The sequence below is a fragment of the Bubalus bubalis genome, chromosome 11 (assembly GCF_019923935.1).
Source record: "Bubalus bubalis isolate 160015118507 breed Murrah chromosome 11, NDDB_SH_1, whole genome shotgun sequence".
NCBI lineage: Eukaryota > Metazoa > Chordata > Mammalia > Artiodactyla > Bovidae > Bubalus > Bubalus bubalis.
This window is the reverse complement of record NC_059167.1, coordinates 55,062,022-55,087,438: the sequence shown is the minus strand read 5'-3', so window position 1 is coordinate 55,087,438 and position 25,417 is coordinate 55,062,022. Positions and strand designations below refer to the sequence as shown.

General features: G+C 36.7%; 1 protein-coding gene across 2 annotated transcripts in view; it reads left to right on the top strand.

Moving 5' to 3' along the window:
* VPS13C (vacuolar protein sorting 13 homolog C) overlaps nt 1-25,417 on the top strand; it is a 190,056-nt gene that overhangs the window by 148,653 nt on the left and 15,986 nt on the right. For both annotated transcript variants that reach the window (XM_025295705.2, XM_025295707.2), the window contains exons 62-76: nt 1,920-2,048; nt 2,321-2,454; nt 4,484-4,610; nt 9,800-10,035; nt 12,312-12,453; nt 13,602-13,742; nt 16,945-17,026; nt 17,138-17,207; nt 17,833-17,944; nt 18,048-18,161; nt 20,293-20,432; nt 22,023-22,104; nt 23,287-23,400; nt 24,194-24,269; nt 24,678-24,841. In XM_025295705.2, coding sequence (XP_025151490.2) covers nt 1,920-2,048; nt 2,321-2,454; nt 4,484-4,610; nt 9,800-10,035; nt 12,312-12,453; nt 13,602-13,742; nt 16,945-17,026; nt 17,138-17,207; nt 17,833-17,944; nt 18,048-18,161; nt 20,293-20,432; nt 22,023-22,104; nt 23,287-23,400; nt 24,194-24,269; nt 24,678-24,841 — 1,863 coding nt within the window. The remainder of the gene's footprint in view (nt 1-1,919; nt 2,049-2,320; nt 2,455-4,483; nt 4,611-9,799; nt 10,036-12,311; nt 12,454-13,601; nt 13,743-16,944; nt 17,027-17,137; nt 17,208-17,832; nt 17,945-18,047; nt 18,162-20,292; nt 20,433-22,022; nt 22,105-23,286; nt 23,401-24,193; nt 24,270-24,677; nt 24,842-25,417) is intronic.

Below are 25,417 nucleotides of genomic sequence, written 5' to 3'. Positions count from 1 at the left end.
AAGATTGCCAGGAGAAATATCAGTATCCTCAGATACGCAAATGACACCATCCTTATGGCAGAAAGCGAAGAAAAACTAAAGAGCCTCCTGATGAAAGTGAAAGAGGAGAGTGAAAAAGTTGGCTTAAAACTCAGCATTCCAAAAACTAAGATCATGGCATCCGGTCCCATCACTTCATGGCAAATAGATGGGGAAACAATGGAAACAGTGACAAACTTTATTTTGGGGGGATACAAAGTGACTGCAGATGGTGATTGCAGCCATGAAATTAAAAGACGCTTACTCCTTGGAAGGAAAGTTATGACCAACCTAGATAGCATATTCAAAAGCAGAGACATTACTTTGCCAACAAAGGTCCATCTAGTCAAGGCTTTGGGTTTTCCAGTGGTCATGTATGAATGTGAGAGTTGGACTGTGAAGAAAGCTGAGTGCCAAAGAATTGATGTTTTTGAACTGTAGTGTTGGAGAAGACTCTTGAGAGTCCCTTGGACTTCAAGGAGATCCAACCAGTCAGTCCTAAAGGAAATCAGTCCTGAATATTCATTAGAAGGACTGATGCTGAAGCTGAAGCTCCAATAGTTTGGCTACCTGATGCGAAGAATTGACTCATTGGAAAAGACCCTGATGCTGGAAACTATTGAAGACAGGAGGTGTAGGGGACAACAGAGGATGAGATGGTTGGATAGCATCACCAGCTCAATGGACATGAGTTGAGCAAGCTGCAGGAGTTGGTGATGGACAGGGAAGCCTGGTGTGCTGCAGTCCATGGAGTCTACAAAGAGTCTAACACAACTGAACGACTGAACTGAACTGACTGATAGGTGGTTATAGGATCTCTGAATAGATGAACTGGAAGTTTCCTTGGAAAAAATCCCCAAAATTCAACCACCTTACTTTACAGAGAAGGAAATTGAATCTCAGGGTTTTTTTTTTTTTTAGGTCAGTAAGGTTATTGGAGATTGAAATCATTGTGGCCTAGATCAAAAGCAAATGTTTCATAGAAGGGCTGGTATTTGAACAAAACTTTGCAAAACTTTGCAGACTCAACAAGAGGTGAAGTGAAGAGAATAAGGAAAGTTGGGGAGGGGACAGGTGCACCGACAAGCATTACTGCTTGAATTTGCCTGAGTTTTCAACCAAACCAGCTGACTTAAGGATAGGACTGTTTTTCTTTACATCTAAAAAGAATTCTAAAATTATCTTTAAAATTGCTTGGCAAAAAGTTTAAGAGGAGGGACTCCACTTACAATACAAAGTTAGACCTCTAAGAGGCATGGGCTTTCCAAGGCACTTAGAATGATCTCCATAGACTTGGCAACAAATACGTGTTCCTTATCTTTTTGTCTTTGATGTGAGTTTGATAGTAGTAGTACTCTTTTCCAAAATAGCTTTTACCCAGTATTCTGTCATGGGTGAGGAACTTTTGTTTTATGAACTAAAATCTCAGTTTTACAGATAGAAAACTGAGGCTCAAAAAGGTCAAGATTAAGATCAGACAGCTATAGGGGGATAGTGTCAGGAATGCCAGCAAGGTCCTCTGCCTTCAATTGCCTTGTGGTTTATCTAGGACAAGATACTCTGAAAGAATTAATAGTGCAATTCATAAAAGCAAATATTAAGATTATAATTTTTAAATATTTAAGATATTTGAGATGTTCCTAATAGCACTTCAGTTCCTCATATTGTAATTATTCTGTAAGTATGAAAAGACTAATACATCTATTCTTCTGATGGAGTTTCTTAGGCTTCATAAATAATCATTATTTTGTCAATAATCTCAATATGAAATGTAAAGGAGCTATTTTAAGAAACAGTGATAATTGAGTTATGATCTGAATTAGAATTTAAAACTTTATTAGCCACTGTTTTACTTACCATAGTATTGTTTTAAGACTGATATTTGACTTTCATATTTTCAGAACCTTCCATTTTGGCCTGAGAAATTTTCAGGCAAGCTTTGTGTGAGAGTGGTGAGCTGTGAGGGATCATCCAGGCCATTCTTTTATAACCAACAGGATAATGGCACTTTATTGAGCTTGGAAGATCTGGTACGTTTTCCTGTTTTTAAAATAAAATATCTTTGATATTTAAAGTTTGCTTTACAATATTTTATTAAGACGTGCTGATAATTAATTGAAGATATGCTAACTCTAACAATATATAATGCTGTACATATGTTTGTAAGAGATCAGAGCCAATGTGATTTTCTGTAGGAATTTAAGAAAACAGGCTTTTTAATATCTGTATGAATGATTGAAATTCTAAATGTAATGTGCAGTTTAAACCAATGCTTCAGACATACTCCTTTTTTCTGCAATAGAATGGGGGTATCTTGGTGGATGTAGATACTGCTCCGCATTCAACTGTCATCAGCTTTTCTGACTACCATGAGGGATGTGCACCTGCCCTAATAATAAACCACACACCATGGAACATCCTCACATATAAACAGAGGTATGAAATAAAAAGGGTTCTTAGAAAATATGATTTGTTTTCGGTGGTTTAGTTGCTAAGTTGTGTTCAACTCTTGCAACCCCATGGACTGTAGCCTGCCAGCTCCTCTGTCCTTGGGATTTCTGAGACAAGAATACTGGAGTGGGTAGCCATTTCTTTCTGTAGGGGATCTTCCTGACTCAGCGATCGAACCTGGGTCTTGTGTGTCTCCTGCAGTCGCAGGCAGATTCTTTACCAGCTGAGCCACCAGGGAAGCCCACTGATCTACAGTTCCTTCTAGGAAATACTTGGATCTAGATGTGTTTCACCTTCCATGTGTTTTCAGATTTTAGAAAGGTAATAGGGATGTGTATTGCTAATAGCCCTAGCAAGTTCTGAAGCAGTACTCTGTAACCAACACATTAGTATTCCTGCAGCAAAACGTGTAAACATTCATAAGAAGTGAGATAAATGAAAGTATTAATAGTTTCCCATCAGTTCAGATCAAGTTTTGCTGCCACATGAGTTTGGACACCAAACTTAAGAGAAGAATATTTGGAATTTTGAAGCTTTTTACATTTCAGAATTGGATACAAGGAACTGTGAACTTGTTTAAGCAGTACCATTCTTTTGTGGTCTCGTGATGCTCAGTGAACTTCTCTCTATAAATCGTGTTTTTTTGGTTGGATAGTAGAATATTAAACAGGAGGGCAAAGGGCTGAAGACAGATTTACGTGGAAGATTAAATAGTGATATTGAATGTATTGTAGTACAGACTGACAGGAATTTTGTTGTCCTTGTGTGTGCTGTTGTTTAGCTTGGGTGATGCCATTAAACAGGGAGCTTTAGATTCTTAAAATATGTAATAATATATTTGTAAAGAATTATTATTATAAATCTTCACGGCATTATTTTTATGTATGTATATATAATATAAAATAATAATACCCATTATATATATGTATACACACACACACGCATATAAATATATAAAAAACAATGCCTTGCCGGGACTTCCCTGGTCATCCAGAGGTTAAGAGTCCGCCTGCCTATGCAGGAGACATGGGTTCGATCCCTGGTCTGGAAAGATCCCTCATGCCTCAGAGCAACAGAGCCCATGTTCCGCAGCTGGTGAGACCACGGGCTACCACTACTGAAGCCCAAGCGCTCTAGAGCCTGAACTCCACAACAAGAGAAGCCACCACAGTAAGGCCGCACACTACAGCAGAGTATCCGCTACTCACTGCAACTGGAGAAAGCCCTCAGACAGCAGTGAAGACCCAGCACAGCCAAAGATAGATAAATAAATTTTTTAAAATTAATGCTTTCCAGATTTAATGTATTCTTAACTCTCATGGCTTGAATCTGCTGAGAGATTTGAAAGTATAGATTAAACCCTAAATGGGTTACTTTTTGTTTTATTTTAGTTCTCTGCAAAGTTTCTTGTATTATCTAGACCAGTACTCCTTAAACTTAAATATCAGTATTAAGAACTCCTAGAAATCCTGTAAAAATGCAGGTTCTGAGTTAGTTGGTTTTAGGTGGGCCCCAGAACATTGCACTTTGCAGCAAGGCCCGCGGTGACGCTAGTGCTGCTGGCCCGGAGACCACGCTTGGGGCAGCAGTGGAGCACACCTGTTGTTTTCTCTTCTGAGACTCGTACTTCTTATGCATTGCTTTTGATTAAAATCTCAAATTTGAGTACCAAGTAAAGTTCTCTGCTCCTAAAAAGTTTACTATTCACAACCTTTTCTGTAGATGAATTCTGAGGTACCAGTCTGTTTACCTTCATGAATTTTGTTAGTCCCATCTTATCTGGATCAGTTCAGAGTATACTGCAGCTTCAGAAAGAGCAATGTTCTTTTCCCTCAAGCTTCAAAATCATTAGGTATTTGGACATTTTAGGTTACTCATTTTTAGGCACAGTCGTGTTTTATTAACAAAGGCAGTTTTATACCATGTTTGTGCCAGTCTCCTCCTTGATAAACCACAGGTCTACGTTTCTCAAGGCCAGGGTGTTTTAACCTTCCCTCTGTCGCTTGTGTTTCAGCGGGTCAAAGGAAGAAATGGTATTGCTGCCAAGACAAGTTCGACTCTTTGCCTGGGAAGATCCCACTGGTACCAGAAAGCTTAAATGGAGTTATGCGGAAAATGTTGGGGAACATGATCTGTTAAAGGTATCATCTGATGTGAATGGGTATCATATGAAGTGTGCTGTGCTTAGTCGCTCAGTCGTGTCCGACTCTTTGCGACCCTATTGACTGTAACCTGCCAGGCTCCTCTGTCCATGGGGATTCTCCAGGGAGGAAAACTGGAGTGGGTTGCCATGCCTTCCTCCAGGGGATCTTCCCAACCCAGGCCTCCTGCAGTGTAGCAGATTCTTTATCGTTTGAGCCACCAGGGAAGTGCCTGATAACAAAGGAAGTAGACAAGTTAGCTTCACACTGTCATCTTTTTCTTTATTGAACTAAAAATGAATTGCAAGTATTTTCAAAATAAGTTGCTTTGGGGCTTTAGTTGGTAAATAGTTCACACCAATATTTTGTCCTAGATCAGTCAAAATACTTTATTTGCATCTGTTTCAGCTTGCCTAAGACCAGTACTTTTTTATTTACTTTTTTTTATAAGGAAGGAGTTTTGAGGCTAAGTGAAAAACAGGTTAATTTTGTATACCACTGTTAGCTGTAAGATTTTTTAAGGCAAGTTTTCCCTATCAAAGCCATACGGTTTTTTAATTAAAGGAGTATGACAGTAGTAAATTATCCATATAAGAAATATAATGAATTACTTATGGAAATACTATTTAGGTAGCTAAATTAATTAAACATGTTATTACCTAGACACTTAGACTTTGAGAAGGGCTTAAGAATTCATCTGCCAGGAACTTCCCTGGTGGTCTAGTGGCTAAGACTCCATGGTCTCCATGCAGGGTGCTCGGGCTTGATCCCTGGTCAGAGAACTAGATCCCACATGCTACAGTAAGAGTTCACATGCCTTAACTAAAGATCTCACATGCCACAACAAAGACTGAGATCTCACATGCCACAGCTAAGAACCAGTGCAGCCAAATAAATGAATACTTATAAAAGTAAAAGAATTCATCTGCCACCCTCCCTCCAATATAGACACGGGTCCTCCACGAGTGGTACCTAGTTTCTGTAGGATTATATTCTATGCTGAAAAGTTCTTACAGTGTCATATTCCACTGTCTGATAATGCCAGTTGTCATAAAAGCTTTCTTGGTTATTTAAAATAGTAATTGGCCAAGAGTGACTGAATTATCCTCTCCTATATTCTCTCTGAAATACCCATAAAAGAGATAGACTTTTGAAAAATCAGACTGATGGTTATGAGATCCTTGGAGTGATTTTTGCCATGACAATTTGATGGAGCTCTGTTGCCTGCTTTACTTTTTACAACAGAAACCCTCAAGTGGTAAGTGGTAGAGGAGCTTAAGTTCCCTGTTACAATGAGGTCTCTGGCTCAGAGACATGCTAACTTGACCAGGGGTCCCTGTACTATGCTGGTATTATTTTCTTTCTCCTCACATTTCATGCTCCTCAGCAACCACAACTCCCATAAGGCAGTACACAGATACTGGAGAAAGAACGGTATCGCCATCCTGAAAGACTATGTCAAGGTCTATAAATTAAGGCAAAATCATAAAGAATCCTGGCAGTAGTGTATTCACAGGCTTGTGGTTTTAAATGTTTCTGTTCTATTCGGTATTAGAAAACCAGACAGTAAGAAATAGATTATTGTGCCTTAGTCAACTGGTGATCTGCCAGGTTATGAAAATTAAGCTAGAAACAAGACAGTTAGCCATTTCCTGGCTGATCTGAGAAGGGAATTCTGCTGATGCTCAGGTGTACATGAAAAGGGAATTCAAAGAAAATCCACACAGTACTGTAAAGCACTTTCCTCATTCAGTTCAGTTCAGTTCAGTCGCTCAGTCGTGTCCAACTCTTTGTGACCCCATGAATCGCAGCACGCCAGCCGCCCTGTCCATCACCAACTCCCGGAGTTTACTCAAACTCATGTCCCTCGAGTTGGTGATGCCGTCCAGCCATCTCATCCTCTGTCGTCCCCTTCTCCTCCTGTCCCCAATCCCTCCCAGCATCAGGGTCTTTTCCAGTGAGTCAGCTCTTTGCATGAGGTGGCCAAAGGATTGGAGTTTCAGCTTCAGCATCAGTCCTTCCAATGAACACCCAGGACTGGTCTCCTTTAGGATGGACTGGTTGGATCTCCTTGCAGTCCAGGGGACTCTCAAGAGTCTTCTCCAACACCACACTTCAAAAGCATCAATTCTTCGGTGCTCAGCCTTCTTCACAGTCCAACTCTCACATCCATACATGACCACTGGAAAAACCATAGCGTTGACTAGACGGACCTTTGTTGGCAAAGTAATGTCTCTGCTTTTTAATATGCTGTCTAGGTTGGTCATAACTTTCCTTTCAAGGAGTAAGCGTCTTTTAATTTCATGGCTGCAACCACCATCTGCAGTGATTTTGGAGCTCAAAAAAATAGTCTGTCACTGTTTCCACTGTTTCCCCATCTATTTCCCATGAAGTGATGGCACCAGATGCCATGATCTTAGTTTTCTTTTTTTTTTTTTATTTTTAAACTTTACAATATTGTATTAGTTTTGCCAAATATCGAAATGAATCCGCCATAGGTATACCTGTGTTCCCCATCCTGAACCCTCCTTTCTCCCCAATCTTAGTTTTCTGAATGTTGAGCTTTAAGCCAACTTTTTCACTCTCCTCTTTAACTTTCAACAAGAGGCTTTTTAGTTCCTCTTCACTTTCTGTCATAAGAGTGCTGTTATTTGCATATCTGAGGTTATTGATGTTTCTCCTGGCAATCTTGATTCCAGCTTGTGCTTCCTGCAGCCCAGTGTTTCTCATGATGTACTCTGCATATAAGTTAAATAAGCAGGGTGACAATATACAGCCTCCTTTTCCTATTTGGAACCAGTCTGTTGTTCCATGTCCAGTTCTAACTGTTGCTTCCTGACCTGCATACAGGTTTCTTAAGAGACAGGTCAGGTGGTCTGGTATTCCCATCTCTTTCAGAATTTTCCACAGTTTCTTGTGATCCACACAGTCAAAGGCTTTGGCATAGTCAATAAAGCAGAAATAGATGTTTTTCTGGAACTCTTGCTTTTTCAGTGATCCAGCGGATGTTTCAGTGTGAATAAACAGGAAACAAACAAACAAACATGGAGTTTACGACAAAATAGTTCAGGAGAAAACTGTAGCCTGATCCTAAAGATTCAGAAGCTGATCACACTTCTGAAAATTTTTTTTACCACAGAAGGACCAGAGAAAATTTTCAGAATGTTTGCCTAAGATTCCCAAAGTTATAAACATATGACAGCTATGATAGAAGAAAGTTGGTGAAATAAAAGACAAAGACAACAAAATAAAATGAAAGGGGGAGCAGGGAAATAGTATGTTCTGAACAGAATATGTTAACACCATTTAATCCTAAATTTTAATTACAGAAATATAGATCAAAGATGACTTTTTTTTAAAAAGGATACCAATTAATAGAAGCAAAGTGAGTAATAAAAGAAAATAAAAAGAAAATTGAGAAAATGAAAATAAAGAAAAATTTGCTCTTAGAGTAAAAGAAGGAAGCCTAAGGAAGTATATAGTAAGTGGCAAATGTCAGTACATTTTGTTGAATATATCATATGTTAATGCTTATTATATAGTATCATAAATTCTTATGTTTATAACTTAGAACTGATGGTTAGAATTCAAAACCAGATCTTGACTTCATAGTCCCTGGACTTTTCCCACTAAACCATGCTTCCCATCAAGCATGTCAATAAATGAAAATGGTTTAAATTCTCCTATTAAAAGATCACATTCAGATTAAGTTCAAAAGTAGTTTCTAACCAGATGCTATTTACATGAGATCTGCTTTAACTGCACAGAAAGTTAAAAGCATGAAGAGATGATAAAGATTTAACAAGTAAACAAAAGTAAAAAAACAATTTAACTATGATTCAAAGCAAAAATCATTAAATAGAATATGATAATGTGACAAAGAAGGCATGATAGCCATAAACCTTCATGCAGTGAATAATATTGCATCAAAATGTGTAACCGAAATGTTGGAAGTCAACTGAAACATTGTTGCCTGGGGATATTTTAAAATATATCTTATTTAATTTTTAACAGATACAATAGATTGAAAACAAATAGCATTTGAATAATAACTAAGATTGAACCAAGATGCATATCAAATCTTGTAGTTTACAAGGAGAAAATTCACCTTCTTTATTTAGTAGGTATCTCTGAAACATTTATAAAACTTAATCATGTTAGAGTAAAAAAATTGGGCCATCTACTTTGATATATGTTAAAAGGTGTAGATCAGTTTCAGAGAACAGCAAATACCAATCATTTCTGTGCTTTTGGTGACATCCTTTGTTTTTGGCTTTTGCATCCCAAGAAAGCATGAAATGAAAAGCTCATGTTAGATGTTTATACTGCCTGTTGAAATGAACTGTTGTTTTATTTATGTTAAGTCCAGAATGAAAAAAAATCATTATTTAAATCTCTGAAGACACGCACCAAATCAAGCCTAATATTTTTAAATGCTATAAAAGACTGCCAGCCAAGAAGGCTCTTCTTAATGAAAGTTAATACAAACTGATCACCATAGTTTGACTATTTAACAGTGTGATTTATATAAATACTTGCAGCATTATAAAGTATTAAAACCTAATTTTACCTGATATTACATTTCCAGTAAAGTTTTAAACCATTCTGTTCTCCATCTGGGAGACAAGTAAGCATCTTATGCCATTGGTGCCTTTGAAGGAGATTCTTATTCCTGCTGAGTACCCTTTGAGCCTAACTGCTGCTGCTGCTAAGTCGCTTCAGTCGTGTCCGACTCTGTGAGACCCCATAGACGGCAGCTCACCAGACTTCCCCGTCCCTGGGATTCTCCAGGCAAGAAAGAACACTGGAGTGGGTTGCCATTTCCTTCTCCAAGGCATGAAAGTGAAAAGTGAAAGTGAAGTCGCTCAGTCGTGTCCGACTCTTAGCGACCCCATGGACTGCAGCCTACCAGGCTCCTCCATCCATGGGATTTTCCAGGCAAGAGTACTGGAGTAGGGTGCCAAACTAGGTAACTTAAACTAAGATTTAAAAAAAATAAGCACTATTGATCTGTTACTGTTTGAAAAAATTGGTGAGGATGTTTCAAAACACATTATAACTTTAATTAATTTATGTTATTTTGATGGTTTTCTGATTGATAGTCATGCTTTCTTAGCTACTGCAGTTCAACCTTATGTAATAAAAGCTTACTGTTTGTGGTTTTAATATGAAGTCTCTCTTTCCCACAGGATGAATGTGGACAGTTTGCCTATGATGCAAACATGCAGATACACTGGGTATCATTTCTCGATGGGCGCCAGAGAGTCTTGCTTTTCACTGATGATGTTGCCTTGGTTTCCAAAGCTCTGCAGGCAGAAGAAATGGAGCAGGCCAATCACGAAATAACTTTTTCTCTCCGTAGTCTTGGGCTTTCACTGGTTAACAATGAAACCAAGCAGGAAGTTTCATATATTGGGATAACCAGGTATGGGAGAAGAAAGATAAGGTATCAGAAATCTTTAAAAGGCATTAAGTTCATAATAGCAAGTTTGATGAGAGTAGACAAATACCTATTTTGAATTTGATGTACTGTACATACCTTTCAGCAAAGCTTACTGAACAGCTGCTTTCACTGCTAGTTGAAAAGCCCCTAAGATAAAATCATGTCTTGGCCCTTATGACAACATTCATTAGTTGGTGGGAGAAGAGGTTTTTTCTTCCCTTATTGTTTGTATGTATTTTTTAAATGAATTACAAAAACACTAAAAGAAAAGCTACAAAGAAGTGTGAACATGTTCTGTGGTGCTGTAGAGGCTGGAGAAACTGGTGTGGGTTGGGGAAGCCAAGAACACTGAATCACATAATTTGGAAAAAAGTTTCACAGAGGCAGTATTTTAACCTGGGTACATGATTTATTGGATGGTTGTTTAGAACATTTTAATAATGATGGAACCAGTTCTTTTCTCTGATTCTGCTTATACTTATATAAGGAAAATATTTGAATTTATCTATTTTGGTTTTCAATCACACTGACCGTGGTAAAAGACTCATTCTTCTTTGGAGGCTGTTGAGGGAAATAATTATCAGGTATAACCAGTATAGGGTCTACGGATAATAATGTGTTTGGTGAAGTTCAAAAATGCTCTTTGTGCAGCACCTGGCAGTTTAATTTTGTGAGAAGTGGCTCACCATTTGGTAACCGTGCCACGAATGAATGAGAGATTCCTGTTGTTCCACATCCTTGCCAGCATTTAGTATTGTCAGATCACTACAAATGTAATAGATTTGTAGTGATCTCTTTTTTTTTTTTTTTTTTTTTTTTTTTAAATTTTATTTTATTTTTAAACTTTACATAACTGTATTAGATTTGCCAAATATCAAAATGAATCCGCCACAGGTTTACATGTAGTGATCTCTGTTTGTTTTAATTTGCAGTTACCTAATTACATATGATGGTGAACATCTTTTCATATGCTTTTTTGTCATTGAACCTCATTTGATGAAGTTCAGATCTTTTGCCCAATTTAATATTTTTTGCTATTGTTGTGTTTTAAGAGTTCTTTGCATGCTTTGGGTACAGTAAGTCCCCTGCATACAAACAAGTTCTGTTCCAAGAGCATGTTCATAAATCCAATTTGTTCTTAAGTCCAACAAAGTTAGCTTAGGTACCCAACTAACACAGTTAGCTATATAGTACTGTACTGTTGCTAAGTCGCTTCAGTTGTGTCCGACTCTGTGCGACCCCATAGATGGCAGCCCACCAGGCTCCCCCGTCCCTGGGATTCTCCAGGCAAGAACACTGGAGTGGGTTGCCATTTCCTTCTCCAATGCATGAAAGTGAAAAGTGAAAGTGAAGTCACTCAGTTGTGTCCGACTCTCTGCAACCCCTAGGTTTATAATACTTTTCACACAAATAATACAACAAAAAAATAAAATATCTTTAATCTTACAGTATAGTACCTTGAGAAGTACAGTAGTACAGTACAGCGTCTGGCATTTCTTGTGTACCAGCTGCATCACCACTGCTTTTATGTTTGCTTCTGGGCATCCTGGGCTTGACATAGAGATACTGTACTCTATACAGTACTACACAGTAAAGTACTCAAAAGCACAGCCGCTTGTATGCACACATGTGACAGTGTACACCAGACACGTAAACTAACTTATGGGATGGGACATGTGGACACCTGTTCATATCTTTGCAAGTTTGAAACTTAAAAGTTTGTATGTAGGGGACTTACCATATCAGTCTTTTATCAGATGTATGTTTTACAAATATTTTCTCCCAGCCTTTCCATTCTTTTAACAATGTCTTTCACAGAGCAGAAATTTTCAATTTCAGGAAAGTCCCACATCTGTTTTTCTTTCATGGATTGTGCTTTTAGTGATGTATTGTAAAAGTCACTGCCAAACCCAAGGTCACTTAGATTTTCTACTGTGTTATATCTAGGAATGTTATAGTTTTATGTTTGATATTTAGGTCTTCCATCTTGATGGGTTTTTGCCTAAAATATCCCCATATGAAAAAATTTTGCCAATTCCATAGTTCATTGATGTCAATGTGTGATACAAAAACATATCTCCTGCCTCTTTTCCTTATGCACTTTTATATAAAACGTAGATATATTTTGGTGTTTAAAATCTCTTGCATAAATGTGATTTTCATAGGAGTTGACAGTGTGACAATTTGGAGTTGAGTGAAAATTCCACAACCTAAATTATGCATTTATTTTAATTAATTTTCTTTGTGAATTATTTTAGTTCTGGTGTTGTTTGGGAGATGAAACCAAAACAGAAGTGGAAGCCATTTAGTCAAAAGCAAATAATTTCATTGGAAAAGTCCTATAAGAAATACCTAGAATCAAGAGACCTTGGCTGGATTAAACTAGATGATAATTTTGAGGTATACCAAATTTGTTTTTTTTCTTATTTATGTATTATGTTGCCAGTGGCAGTAGTAAATAAAATTTCACTATCCAAGTAAATATATGTATGCAGAAACTAATTTGTTAGTAGCATTAGTATGACTAAAAATTTATTAGCACATATAAAATTAAAATATACTGTTTATCATATACTGTAAAACATTATTTAAATATGTTTCTTATCTGCATTTGTATAATTTCCTCTATTTGCAAAGCAGATAGTTTCATGTAACTTGTTTTTAGGAAAATTATGGAGAAATCAACATTACTTATTGAAACTTCTATTCTGAATGATATCAATATATTGCTTAGGCTGTGCAGAAATGTGTATCTCAGTGATGAAAACCCTATAAAAAAAGTTGCCCAATTAAATTCATTAAATGTAAATTGTTTTAGGACATGAGTAGATGTCCACAAATAAACATGTGCTCTACACAGGGCCCTACATTGTTAAAACCGAAAGTCACTTTTGCTTCAGGAAGAGCCCAGAAGCTTGACTGAAGTTTCAGGCATGCAGTGTGTGTTACTCTTTGTCTCTGGTGGTTGCATTTGCATTATCACCATACCTGCTTCCCACCCCCACCCTCATCCTTATAAATGTTGGTCATGCTAAAATGAAAGAACACTATTCAGGTCGTGTCAGACATAAGTAAGCTATTGACTATTCACTGTTTAACTTTGTTAAAACAAAGCATAAGTGTTATCTGGAATTATTCATTACTGTTGAGGTTTTTTGGAGAAGGAAATGGTAACCCACTCCAGTATTCCTTCCTGGAGAGTTCCATGGACAGAGGAGCCTGGCAGGCTACAGTCCATGGGGTCGCAAAGAGTTGTATTCAACTGAGTGACTATCACACAATCACTCTTTGAGGTTTTTAAAAAAATAAAAAACATGGCTTATGTTCTTTAAGTACAGTTCATATCACTGAAAATATATTTTCCACATAACCTTAGTTATGTGATGATTCTGCTTCAAACATCTCAGCTGTAGATCATCTTAAGGTGGATCTTTTGATTAGATGTAGAAATGAATATTTTTCTTTTTCAGTTTGTGAGTAAGTGGATATTTAAAATGGTCTACACTGCTAATACCAGTTCATCACAAGCACATCTGCTTTTTTCTCAGGTGAATTTTGGCAAGGACCCAATGGAAATGCGCCTCCCTTCTCGGTGCTCTATAAGGCGACATTTTTTATCAGGAATTCAAGTTGAATATAAGCAGTCCCCTCACCAAAGAAGTTTAAGGGCCAGATTGTATTGGCTTCAGGTAACATTGTCATCCTGTTCAATCAGTTTTGGAATCTTGGGTCTGAATTTTATTTTTTCACAAGGTTCTGTCAAGGGATTAGATCTGATAGACAGAGTGCCTGAAGAATGATGGATGGAGGCGGTGGAGGAGGCGGTGTACAAAACCATACCCAAGAAAAAGAAATGCAAAAAGGCCAAATGGTTGTCTGAGGAGCCCTTACAGATAGCTGAGAAGTGAAGCAAAAGGCAAAGGAGAAAAGGAAAGCTATACCCAACTGAATGTAGAATTCCAAAGAATAGCAAGGAGAGATAAGAAAGCTTTCCTAAATGAACAATGGAAAAATACAGAGGAAAACAACAGAATGGGAAAGACTAGAGATCTCTTCAAGAAAATTAGAGATATCAAGGGAACAAAGATCCGTCTAGTCAAAGCTATGGTTTTTCCAGTAGTCATGTATGGATGTGAGAGTTGGACTATAAAGAAAGCTGAGCACCGAAGAATTGATGCTTTTGAACTGTGGTGTTGGAGAAGACTCTTGAGAGTCCCTTAGACTGCAAGGAGATCAAACCTTTCCATCCTAAAGGAAATCAATCCTGAATATTCATTGGAAGGAATGATGCTGAAGCTGAAACTCCAATACTTTGTCCACCTGATGCGAAGAACTGACTAATTTGAAAAGACCCTGATGCTGGGAAAGATTGGAGGTGGGAGGAGAAGGGGACGACAGAGGATGAGATGGTTGGATGGCATCACTGACTCAATGGACATGAGTTTGAGTAAGCGCTGGGAGTTGGTGATGGACAGGGAGGCTTGGCTTGCTGCAGTCCATGGAGTCGCAAAGAGTTGGACAGGACTGAGCAACTGAACTGAACTGAAGGGAACATTTCATGCAAAGATGGGCACAGTAAAGGACAGAAATGGTATGGACCCAACAGAAGCAGAAGATATTAAGAAAAGGTGGAATACAAGAATATACAGAACTATACAAAAAAGATCTCCATGACCCAGATAACCATGATAGTCTGATCACTCACCTAGAGCCAGACATCCTGGATTCCAAAGTCAACTGGGTCTTAGGGAGCATCACTACGAACAAAACTAGTGGAGGTGATGGAATTCCAGTTGAGCTGTTTCAAGTCCTGAAAGATAATGCTGTGAAAGTGCTCCACTCAGTATGCCAGCAAATTTAGAAAACTCAGCAGTGGCCACAGGACTGGAAAAGGTCAGTTTTCATTCCAATCCCAAAGAAGGGAAATGCCAAAGAATGCTCAAACTACTGCACTAATTTCACATGGTAGCAGAATAATGCTCAAAATTCTCCAAGCCAGGCTTCAACAGTACATGAACCCAGAACTCCCAGATGTTCAAGCTGGATTTAGAAAAGGCAGAGGAACCAGAGATTAAATTGCCAACATCCGTTCGATCATGGAAAAAGCAAGAGAATTCTAGAAAAACATTTACTTCTGCTTTATTGACTATGCCAAAGCCTTTGACTGTGTGGATAACAACAAAATGTGGAAAATTCTGAAAGAGATGGGAATACCAGACCATTTGACCTACCTCCTGAGAAATCCGTATGCAGGTCAAGAAGCAACAGTTTGAACCGGTACAATGGACTGGTTCCAAATTGGGAAAGGAGTATGTCAAGGCTATATATTGTCACTCTGTTTATTTAAGTTATATGCAGAGTACGTCATGTGAAGTGCCGAGCTGGATGAAGCACAAGCTGGAATCCAGATTGCCGGGAGAAATATCAATAACCTCAGATATGCAGATGGCACAACTCTTATGGCAGAAAGCAAAGAGAAACTAAGGAGCCTCTTGACAATGGTGAAAGAGGTGAGTATAAAAGCTGGCTTAAAAGTCAGCATTCAGGAAACTGACATGGCATCTGGTCCCATCACTTCATGGCAAATAGATGGGGAAACAATGGAAACAGTAACAGCCTTTATTTTCTTGGGCTCCAAAATCACTGTAGATGGTGACAACAGCCCTGAAATTAAAAGACGCTTGCTCCTTGGAAGAAAATCTATGACAAACTGAGACAGCATATTAAAAAGCAGAGACATTACTTTACTGATAAAGGTCCATATAGTCAAAGCTATGGTTTTTCCAGTAATCATGTATGGATGTGACAGTTGGACTATAAAGGAAGCTGAGCGCTAAAGAACTGATGGTACTGAACTGTGGTGTTGGAGAAGACTCTTGAGAGACTTCAAGGAGATCAAACCAGTCAATCCTAAAGGAAATCAAGCCTGAATATTCATTGAAAGGACTGATGGTGAAGCTGAAGCTCCAGTACTTTGGCCACCTGATGCAAAGAGCTGACTCTTTGGAAAAGACCCTGATACTGGGAAAGATTGAAGACAGGAGGAAAAGGGGACGACAGAGGATGAGATGGTTGGATGGCATCACTATCTTGATGGACATGAGTTTGAGCAAGCTCTGGGAGATGGTGAAGGACAGGGAAGTCTGGTGTGCTACAGTCTATGGCATTGAAAAGAGTTGGACGTGACTTAGCAACTGAACAACAACAAAAATCATATATCAGAGTTGATATCTTTCTTTTTGTTTATAAGTTATTCTTCTTCCACATATCCTGTGATTCACCATACTAATTATCCAAGGCTAAATGACCACTGAGACTTTAATTTTGTCATATGTTTTCTTACACAAATTGTTATTTTTAATATTGCTTTAAATTTGTCATCAAATCCCAAATTAAGATTTTCTTTTATTCTTCTATATGGGAATGATTAGGGCTTTATTGGAGGCTGTTTTTATCAAACGGTTTGTTTGCTTTCTCCCTGCCTGCCTGCCTCCATCTCTTGTTTTTAACTACGGATTACTACTTTTTAGGACATTTTTGTTCTCTTTCTCTTAATACCTAACCTGTAATTTCATACGTAGTATTCACTTACATTTTTATTTAAATTATAGATAGTTGAAATCTCACATGATCCATTGATACAAATATTTCCATCAATGGTGTTCATGCTCCACAGTTCTAGTGCAAATATGCGAGTGTTTATGTATTCCTGCGTGTGGAAACTTGCCCTTGGTGAGATATATAAGAAATTTAGATTTAAAGTGAAACTTTTAATAGCAGCACATACAAATACAGATATTATTTATGATGTAATTAGTGGCATCTTCTGTAATACATCTCTGAAACAAAAGTTTAAATAAAGTACGGCTGAATCAGTTTTCTTTTCTTTAGGTTGATAGTCAGTTACCAGGTACAGTGTTCCCTGTTGTATTTCATCCTGTGGCCCCTCCAAAATCTATTGCTTTGGACTCAGGTAAGAAAAAATTAAGTTGAGATATACCCTATATATAAAAGTTGAATAGATATCATTTTGACCTACTAGAAAGCTTGATTGCCTTTTTCCTGTTTTCTTTCTTCCTTTTAGAGCCCAAACCTTTCATTGATGTGAGTATCATCACAAGATTTAATGAGTACAGTAAAGTCTTACAGTTCAAGTAAGTAAAGATACCCTTGATCATCTAAAGGAACTTAAAATGAGAATCTGCTTTGAAAATACATTATGTTTTGGAAGTGACTTTTGTATGAAAATTATTTCCACCTGAACGTATCAATCTACTTTATGGTCAAGTGATTTTATATTTTGAAACTTATTTTAATAATAGCCTCTATATATTTTAAAGTGTGAAATTCCTTCAACCACGTCTCCCCTTTGTAACTTCCATTAGAATATAAAATAGTGAAATATAAATGATGTGTTTGTGAGGTGTGTTCTTTACTTCCTGCGGACTTTAAAAATTAGATACTATATGCTACATCATCATTGTTCTTATATCTTCCATAACATGGTAAATAGAGCATTTGGAACTTTAAATGCTAAGTGTTAATATAACAGTATTACCCCTAGTGAAACTTTTACTTTAATTAAAAAAATAAAAAAGATCTCAGTCTAAATAAACTTCGATCTTGCTAACATAACCTTTGTTTTAGAGATCACGGAACAAGATCTTGCTGTGGTTTTTGGCCAAAATCAAAGTTTTAACATGGAAAATTACAAGCTTTGATAAAATGCCTTTTTCATCCTTAAAAAAGCTTTTTCTATTAAAATTTTTTTTTCCTTAGGTATTTTATGGTTCTCATTCAGGAAATGGCCTTAAAAGTTGATCAGGGATTTCTAGGAGCTATTACTGCGCTGTTTACCCCAACAACTGACTCTGAAGCTGAAAGAAAATGGGTAATTTTTATTTTGGGGGAATATTATGAAAGATCAATCATTCTTTTCAGTAATTGTTGTAGAAAAATATTAAAATAGAAAATCTTGATTAATTCTTTTTCAGACAGAGTTAATCCGGGAAGACTTAGATGCTATAAACACAGAATTAGTGGGGACCTCAGTGACTGATACATCCATTCTTAGTTTCTTTGAAGATTTCCATATTTCTCCTATAAAGGTTTGTTGTAATTATTACTTTGAAAATTTGACAGAAGTATGGTAGAACTTTTAAAGGATCTGTATACAAATGTGGGTTTTAATTTGTTGTATCTAATATTTGGAGGGGAATTTTGTTTGATTAATTGAAATAATTAAGACAGTTCTCTGTAACATATGTACAGCCACAGTTCCCATAGAGAAACCACCAGAGCATGATCTCTAGTCTTGAATTAATAACCCCTTTCTTCAAGGAAGAAGCTGACAAAAGCATTTCTTAATTAAGCAAAGACGTGCTCACCAACATTTAATGTTGTGGTTGTGCTTTGTAACTCCTCCCTGTCTGAATAGAAAGCTATAATGGGTGTCCTAACCAGCATGTGGAAATGCTGAAGTTGCTGTTACACTGTTGATGTGGTATTTTCCACCCTTCCAAAATTTGATTGTAACTAGGGGAGTGGAAAATTGGATATCTTTCACTTGCCTGATTTTGTCCTTTATGAACCCATTTCCTTGTCTCCTTTTGTTATTCCTTTTAGCTTTTCTAGGGAAAGGTGACTGCTTAGAGAATCCACAAATGCTATCAACCATAAAGCTCTAAACTTGTGTAATGGGCCAGATTTACAATTAAGTAACTCTTTAAAAATATTGATGATCCTTTACATTCTAAAAAACTGTTAACAGCACATTATTGTCAGTTGCATTCACCAATCCATTCAGCTAAGTGAATGGATTTATAAAATGAAGTTATTATTTTAAATTGATATACTAGTTTGGTGATATCAAACATTGATAGTGTTAGGTTCAGAATTGATATTGTTTTATGTGGTGAGTTATACACAATTTCTTTTTCATTACTAAATAAAAATCAGTTCTTTATGAGATTGGACAATACCTTCAACAAATTGTTAACTGAAGACCTGCTATTGAAGTTGTTGTTGAAGATATAAAATGACTTCATGGGGTTTATAATCTCCATGGGGTATTACAGGTTTATAATTTACCTATACATATTGTGACTCAGTGGTAAAAATCCTCCTGCCAAGCAGGAGACATGGATTCAATCCCTGTGTTGGGAAGGTCCCCTGAAGAAGCAAATGGCAACCCCCTCCAGTATTCTTGCTTGGGGAATCCCATGGACTGAGGCAGGTTACAGTCCGTTCAGTCACAGAGAGTCGGACTTGACTGAGCAACTAAGTAACAACGTTTTTAGGTGCACTGGGAATTGTCCCATAAAGTTGAATAACTAAAATTATGACTATCATGGTCATTTTCTTACTCTGTAGGAAAAGGCTGGATCTCTTTTCACCTAAGATTGCCTTTCATGAATCCCAGTCCTCTAGAAGTCTGCAGATGGACAAAAGTCCACATGAGAGAAAAAATTCAACAACCAGGCTTTCCTAGCTTTTCCACAAGTTCCCTCTATTGAGCTCTCTGTTGATGAGGGAGAATGCCTAGAGAATTGGCAGAATGAGAAGGCAGAGTTATCTGCTCGACCTAACACATTGAATTACCTTCTGCTGTATCTTCTGGCACTGTCACACTAATGTTGATGCAGCACAAAGTAGAAGAAGCTAAATGGGAACGTGAAAATCTCATGGTTAAGTCCTGAGTTGAAGGGGTTGTGGAAGCTGAAAACCTTATTATTCTTTTAACCATTTATTTGGAACTTGCTAAAGTGTTGCCATAATTGTCATGCTGTTGTTACAGCGTTATCGTGTAATTATACTGCGGTTATTCTTGTTAATTGTTACTAAAAGTTATTTATCTTGTAGAAATGATTATCCGTTATTTTGAGTTAAACTGCTGATAGGCCAGTTGACATGTTTTTCCTCTTAAAATGATTATGCTGTTTTTGCAAAGTGTTTTTTTTTTTTTTTTTGGTTTCCTCCATATAAACACAATGTTATATATAAAGTTTGAATAAAATTATAGTTCCATTTTGGAACTATATTGGACAAATTGATTTGTATTTTATTAGAAAGTATATATGAGGATCAGAGCTGTTCTGTGTAATGTATAGAGTAATATAATAGTTTTCTTTAGGATTCTAATTGAAAGATACATTTGTTTGTGTCTGGACAATTTGGTGTCCATGTATGTAAATATTTTTGTTTTTAGTTTTCATTTATTGAACATTATTTTCCTTTTAGTTGCACTTGAGTTTGTCTTTGGGTTCTGGTGGTGAGGAGTCAAACCAAGAGAAACAGGAATTGATTCCAATTCATTCTGTTAACCTGCTGTTGAAAAGCATCGGTGCTACTCTGACTGATGTGGATGACCTTATATTCAAGTAAGAGTTCTGGTGAAGTGTGTTAGGAGGTTTTATACCAGGATGCTGTTTCTGGATATTCATTCTTTTCATTTGTGCTAGAAGTTACCTTAGAAAAGTGGTAATTCTTACTACTTACACTGTTAATAGTTTGGACTTTAGGTATATTTATTTTACTCATAATGACAAGGTAAAGAGTCTAACATTTTTTTCAGTTATCAGCATCTAGATAATACATGAATATAGTACAAACATTGAATTATTTTAGTAGTAGGTTATAAATGGACCATGTTTTAAGTGAAATTATATTTAGAAATATATAGCACTAGGATTAGATTTCAGAATAATTTGTGGCAAAGTATAGATAATAGCTCCTTGCTACCTTTAATATAAGAATATTTGTGTGTGCCAGATACATACAAATTCAATGAATATTTATTGAATTGAATATTCCACAGTGGTATTAGAGAAAAAAATTCATTAATACTATTTTTACCTTGTACACTATCAAATTTTATAGGACTCAAAGGCTTAAATATTAAATTCAAATGGAAAGAGAAAGACTAAGGAAAAACAGAAGTTAATTGCTATCAAATCTCTAAATAAAAGGAAACCTTCCTATGTTTAAAAGCAATGGAAAAAATCCTGATGGAAGAATAAAAATTAATTTGACTACATAAAAATTAGACTCTTAAAACAAAATCAATGAAAATAATTAAAAAACAAATAACTGGGATGATATGACAAGTATAGCAAAAGATTAATAATTTAATTTTTAACCTAAAAATTCGAATGCTATAGGTACTAGAGAACAATGTTAACTAATTCATGAAAGGGAAGATACAGTGGCTAATAGATATTAGAAATGTTTAGCTTTATTATTTATCAAAGAATATATGCAAATTAAAGCAAATTATCAAAGATTTCAAAATATGAGAAATCCTAGTACGAGAGAGAAGTGCATCTAAGAAATGGACTTTTTTTTTTGTCATATGTACGAGTGAAGAGGGATATATATCAAGAGTCTTAATTGTTTTTGTAGTCTTTCACTCAGTAATTATTTTGGGTAGGAATTCGGTCAGAAAATAATCTTGAAATGCAGCCAAAGTTATATTCAGAATACACATGGCAACTCTGATTATTACGTCAATATTTAGAAATATCTGATCATGAAAGAATTGTTTGAGCCATCCACATGATGGAATGCTATGTTATTAAAAATGGTTACATCAAAATTTGAAAACCTAAAAGAATATTTATCTAAAATGTTGAGTATAACAATGCATACAGAGTGTTTTAATATTTTTCAGTTGCATAGAAAAGAAAAGAAAGAATCTGAAGTGGAAAATGAGGAAAAGAAAAAGTTTAAGAAAAAAATTCACTGTGTAGTGGGATTGTGGTCAACTTTTTACTCTTTATGTGTTTATGAAAGATTTGCATGACAATGTACTATTTTTATCATAGTTTTGGCATCCTAATATTTAATATCTCAAATTATATGTACAAACCTAATTATGACATAGAAATGATTAATTTATCACTGAAATTTTAAGTCTTTTTTTTTTTTTTCCAAAAGATAATCTTAGTACTTTTGACTCTTTCTCCTCCCAGACTTGCTTATTATGAAATTCGGTATCAGTTTTACAACAGAGATCAGCTCATGTGGAGTGTTGTTAGACATTACAGTGAACAGGTAACTTCCTGTCATATTAACAGTAGCTCATACAGAAGATACTTCATAAAATATCAAAGCAAAGCATTTATGATTGTAGTGGGTGACATTTACCTAACTTACTGCAATTCACAATCTCATTACTTAGTAGTTTTCTGGAATGATTAACTTCTATTTCTTTAATTCCACCTCCCCACCTCTGCCCCCCCGCCAACTATGTAAACCTTTTTAAAAGTTTCCTTTAGTGTGTTTTCCTTTTGCAATTATACATTTACCACTTTGGGAAAGAATAGTGATTTAAGGGTCGTTACATTTTATTCCTTCAGTGACTATAGTTTCTAAGAATAGTGTAGTAGAATTGCCAGGAAACCAAGCTCCTCTTACTGATGCCTGTTACTCCATGGTTTGAAGTCTGTGCACAGAGACACAGTAGCTGTTTAGGGGCACTAGAGTACCATTGGGCTTCCCAGGTGGTGCTAGGGGTAAGGAACACACCTGCCAATGCCGTCGATATAAGACATGCAGGTTCTATCCCCGAGTCAGGAAGATTCCCTGGAGGAGGGCATGGCAACTCACTCCAGTATTCTTGCCTGGAAAATTCCATGGGCAGAGGAACCTGGCGGGCTACAGTCCATGGGGTTGCAAAGAAGCGGACATGACTCAAGCGACTGAGCATGCACACACGAGTGCCATTGCTATGGGGGACATTCCTCTTGCCTTCCTCTGCTGAAAGGTCTTTTCTCTTATGGTGTTTAAACTTGATTTTTACATGTCCAAATAAGGATATTTTTTCATTTGGCTTTTTGTTTTGGTTATCAACCCACTTAGTTCATAGCAATACTGATAATAATGTAACAAAAATGAGTACCAATTATTGAAATATATATTCATTTAATATGCATACTCAGCCATGCCTCCCAGTTTACAGATGAAAAGAGCAGGGCCTATAGAGACTACACGACTTGTCCAAGGTTATGTAACTGATAAAGGGCCGACTTTGCCTCAAACCTGAGTTCTATCCCATTTGAAAGTCCCATGTAAAGTACGAGCATAATGCCTGGAACATAGTAAAACGTCACTGCAGAGTTTTCCTTTAACAACCTAATTTAGTCAGTATCCCACTTTTTCCACATTGGTTCATGATGTATTTTCTTACAATGGTTGCAAAGAACTTCATTTATTTATTTATTTATTTTCCTGTAGTTCTTGAAACAGATGTATGTCCTTGTATTGGGCTTAGATGTACTTGGAAACCCGTTTGGATTAATTAGAGGTCTATCTGAAGGCTTTGAAGCTCTTTTCTATGAACCCTTCCAGGTATTGGTCTTTTATTTATTTTAAGTGTAGTATAGAAAAACGGATGTTCTACTTTTTATGACAGATAATTCATATTTTAATTGTATCTTGGAACTGAATAATGTTCAAATACCAAGTATATCAATTTTATATATTTTTAAAATTACTAGAGATAACAGTAAAAGATTGTTTTAGAACTAACGGAGCACTTCTAGTATCTGGGTAGTAAAGCATGCCTACATTTTCTGGGATTTAGGAGGTAGTTGTTAGGGAGAGTGCTAAGTAGGCTGAGAACATTTCAAAACTGCGTCACCACTGTGTAAAGAACTAGCAGGCATTGAAAGCTGACTTTGTTTCATAGTCAAGCTTTCCTCTAACCTGTTCTCCTCCATTTAAAGGATGCAGGATCCCAGTGTGGTGAGGGTTTCAGAAGGACAAAGCAAAAAGAATAAATGGAAAAACAGGAGAGCCCAAACTGTGTGGGCTGTTAGTCTTGCTGTCAGTGTGGCTTGCTTTAACAGTCTGATGGCTCTTGGTCCTGGAAGGCCAATTTCCAATTTTGATTGAAGCCAATGATTTATTCCTCTCCACTTTTTGTCCTCTTAAAGGGTTTGCTAAGATCATGTGAGTTGAAAGTATCTTCAGACAGAATAGGTGTTCCTTCAGTTTTGGGATTAGAAGATGAAAACTGTCAGCACAATGTTGACGTATCTTTGGGATTCTGTATCTTCATGGAAATTCTGAAATACTAGATTCAAAAATCTTAAACGTATTTAAATTTTAAGTAGCAAACTTTTTTTAAATTTTCAACCAGGGTGCTGTTCAAGGCCCTGAAGAATTTGCTGAGGGGTTAGTAATTGGAGTAAAAAGTCTCTTTGGACACACAGTAGGTATGTATTACATATTTGTGTGTGTATGTGTCTAAATATAATTATATTATTATAAGTTATTATTAAATTCATTGTTTATAAAAAATAAATGACTATGTTTAAGAAAAGAGGGTTTCGCTGTATAATAATCCTTCTAAAAGACATGTTCATTTGTTCTTAAATGGAAAATAATTCGACACTGATCTGAGGTTTTTTTTTTTTAATATGTCATAGATTTGTTAATCAGTGTACTTGAAATAGTTTTATTCCTCTTCTTGCTAAGTGGGAACTGAATACAATCAATATCTGCCTTTTTGTGTAGGAGACAGAATTTTAAGCACCTGTTAGTTTCAAGCAGCCACATGCTCTCTATTGTGATAATGCTCATCAAAGAAACAGTGTGATTTACTTCTCTGGGCCTTTTGATAGGTGGTGCAGCAGGAGTTGTATCTCGAATCACCGGCTCTGTTGGAAAAGGTTTGGCAGCAATTACAATGGACAAAGAATATCAGCAAAAAAGAAGAGAAGAGATGGGTCGGCAGCCTAAAGATTTTGGTGACAGCCTGGCCAGAGGGGGAAAGGGCTTGCTGCTTGTAAGTCTCCTGCTGAATCTTCAAGAAATACTAACTTACAGATACACTTTAGCATATGTACTGGTTGTGTGGCACGTGGAACACTGCTTGTAAGTAAAAGTCTGTCAGAGCAACAGTAGTGATAAATTGCACACTTTCTGTTTCCTTTTTTGTTCTCCTTTCCTTTTATCAGCATCAGTCTACCCTCCCCCCCCAGCCCATCCCTAGACTTTGGTACTTGGGCTGGAGTGAAAACTATAATGATGGCAGATTAGCACTAGTGTGGAAGGTGGGGAAGTGGAGCAGAGGAATGTGGAGGTAACTGGAGGGAGAGAGTCATCGTCTTCAGGTCATCATCAGTCAACCGTTTCTGTAGAAGGCAGGTGCACAGGTTATGTGTTATAAACCAGGAACTACCTTTCATGACTTTTCAGGACTATACCATTCAATTATACAGGTAATACATGACTATCTTCCTTATGAGTAATTATAAGAACTTCTAAGTTATTTTTTTTAAGTGGGTAATGGGAACCTAGGTAAGGCTATAAAGTACCCTTTGATTATCCCTCTCCTCTTCCTAGAGGTATCTAATCTTTT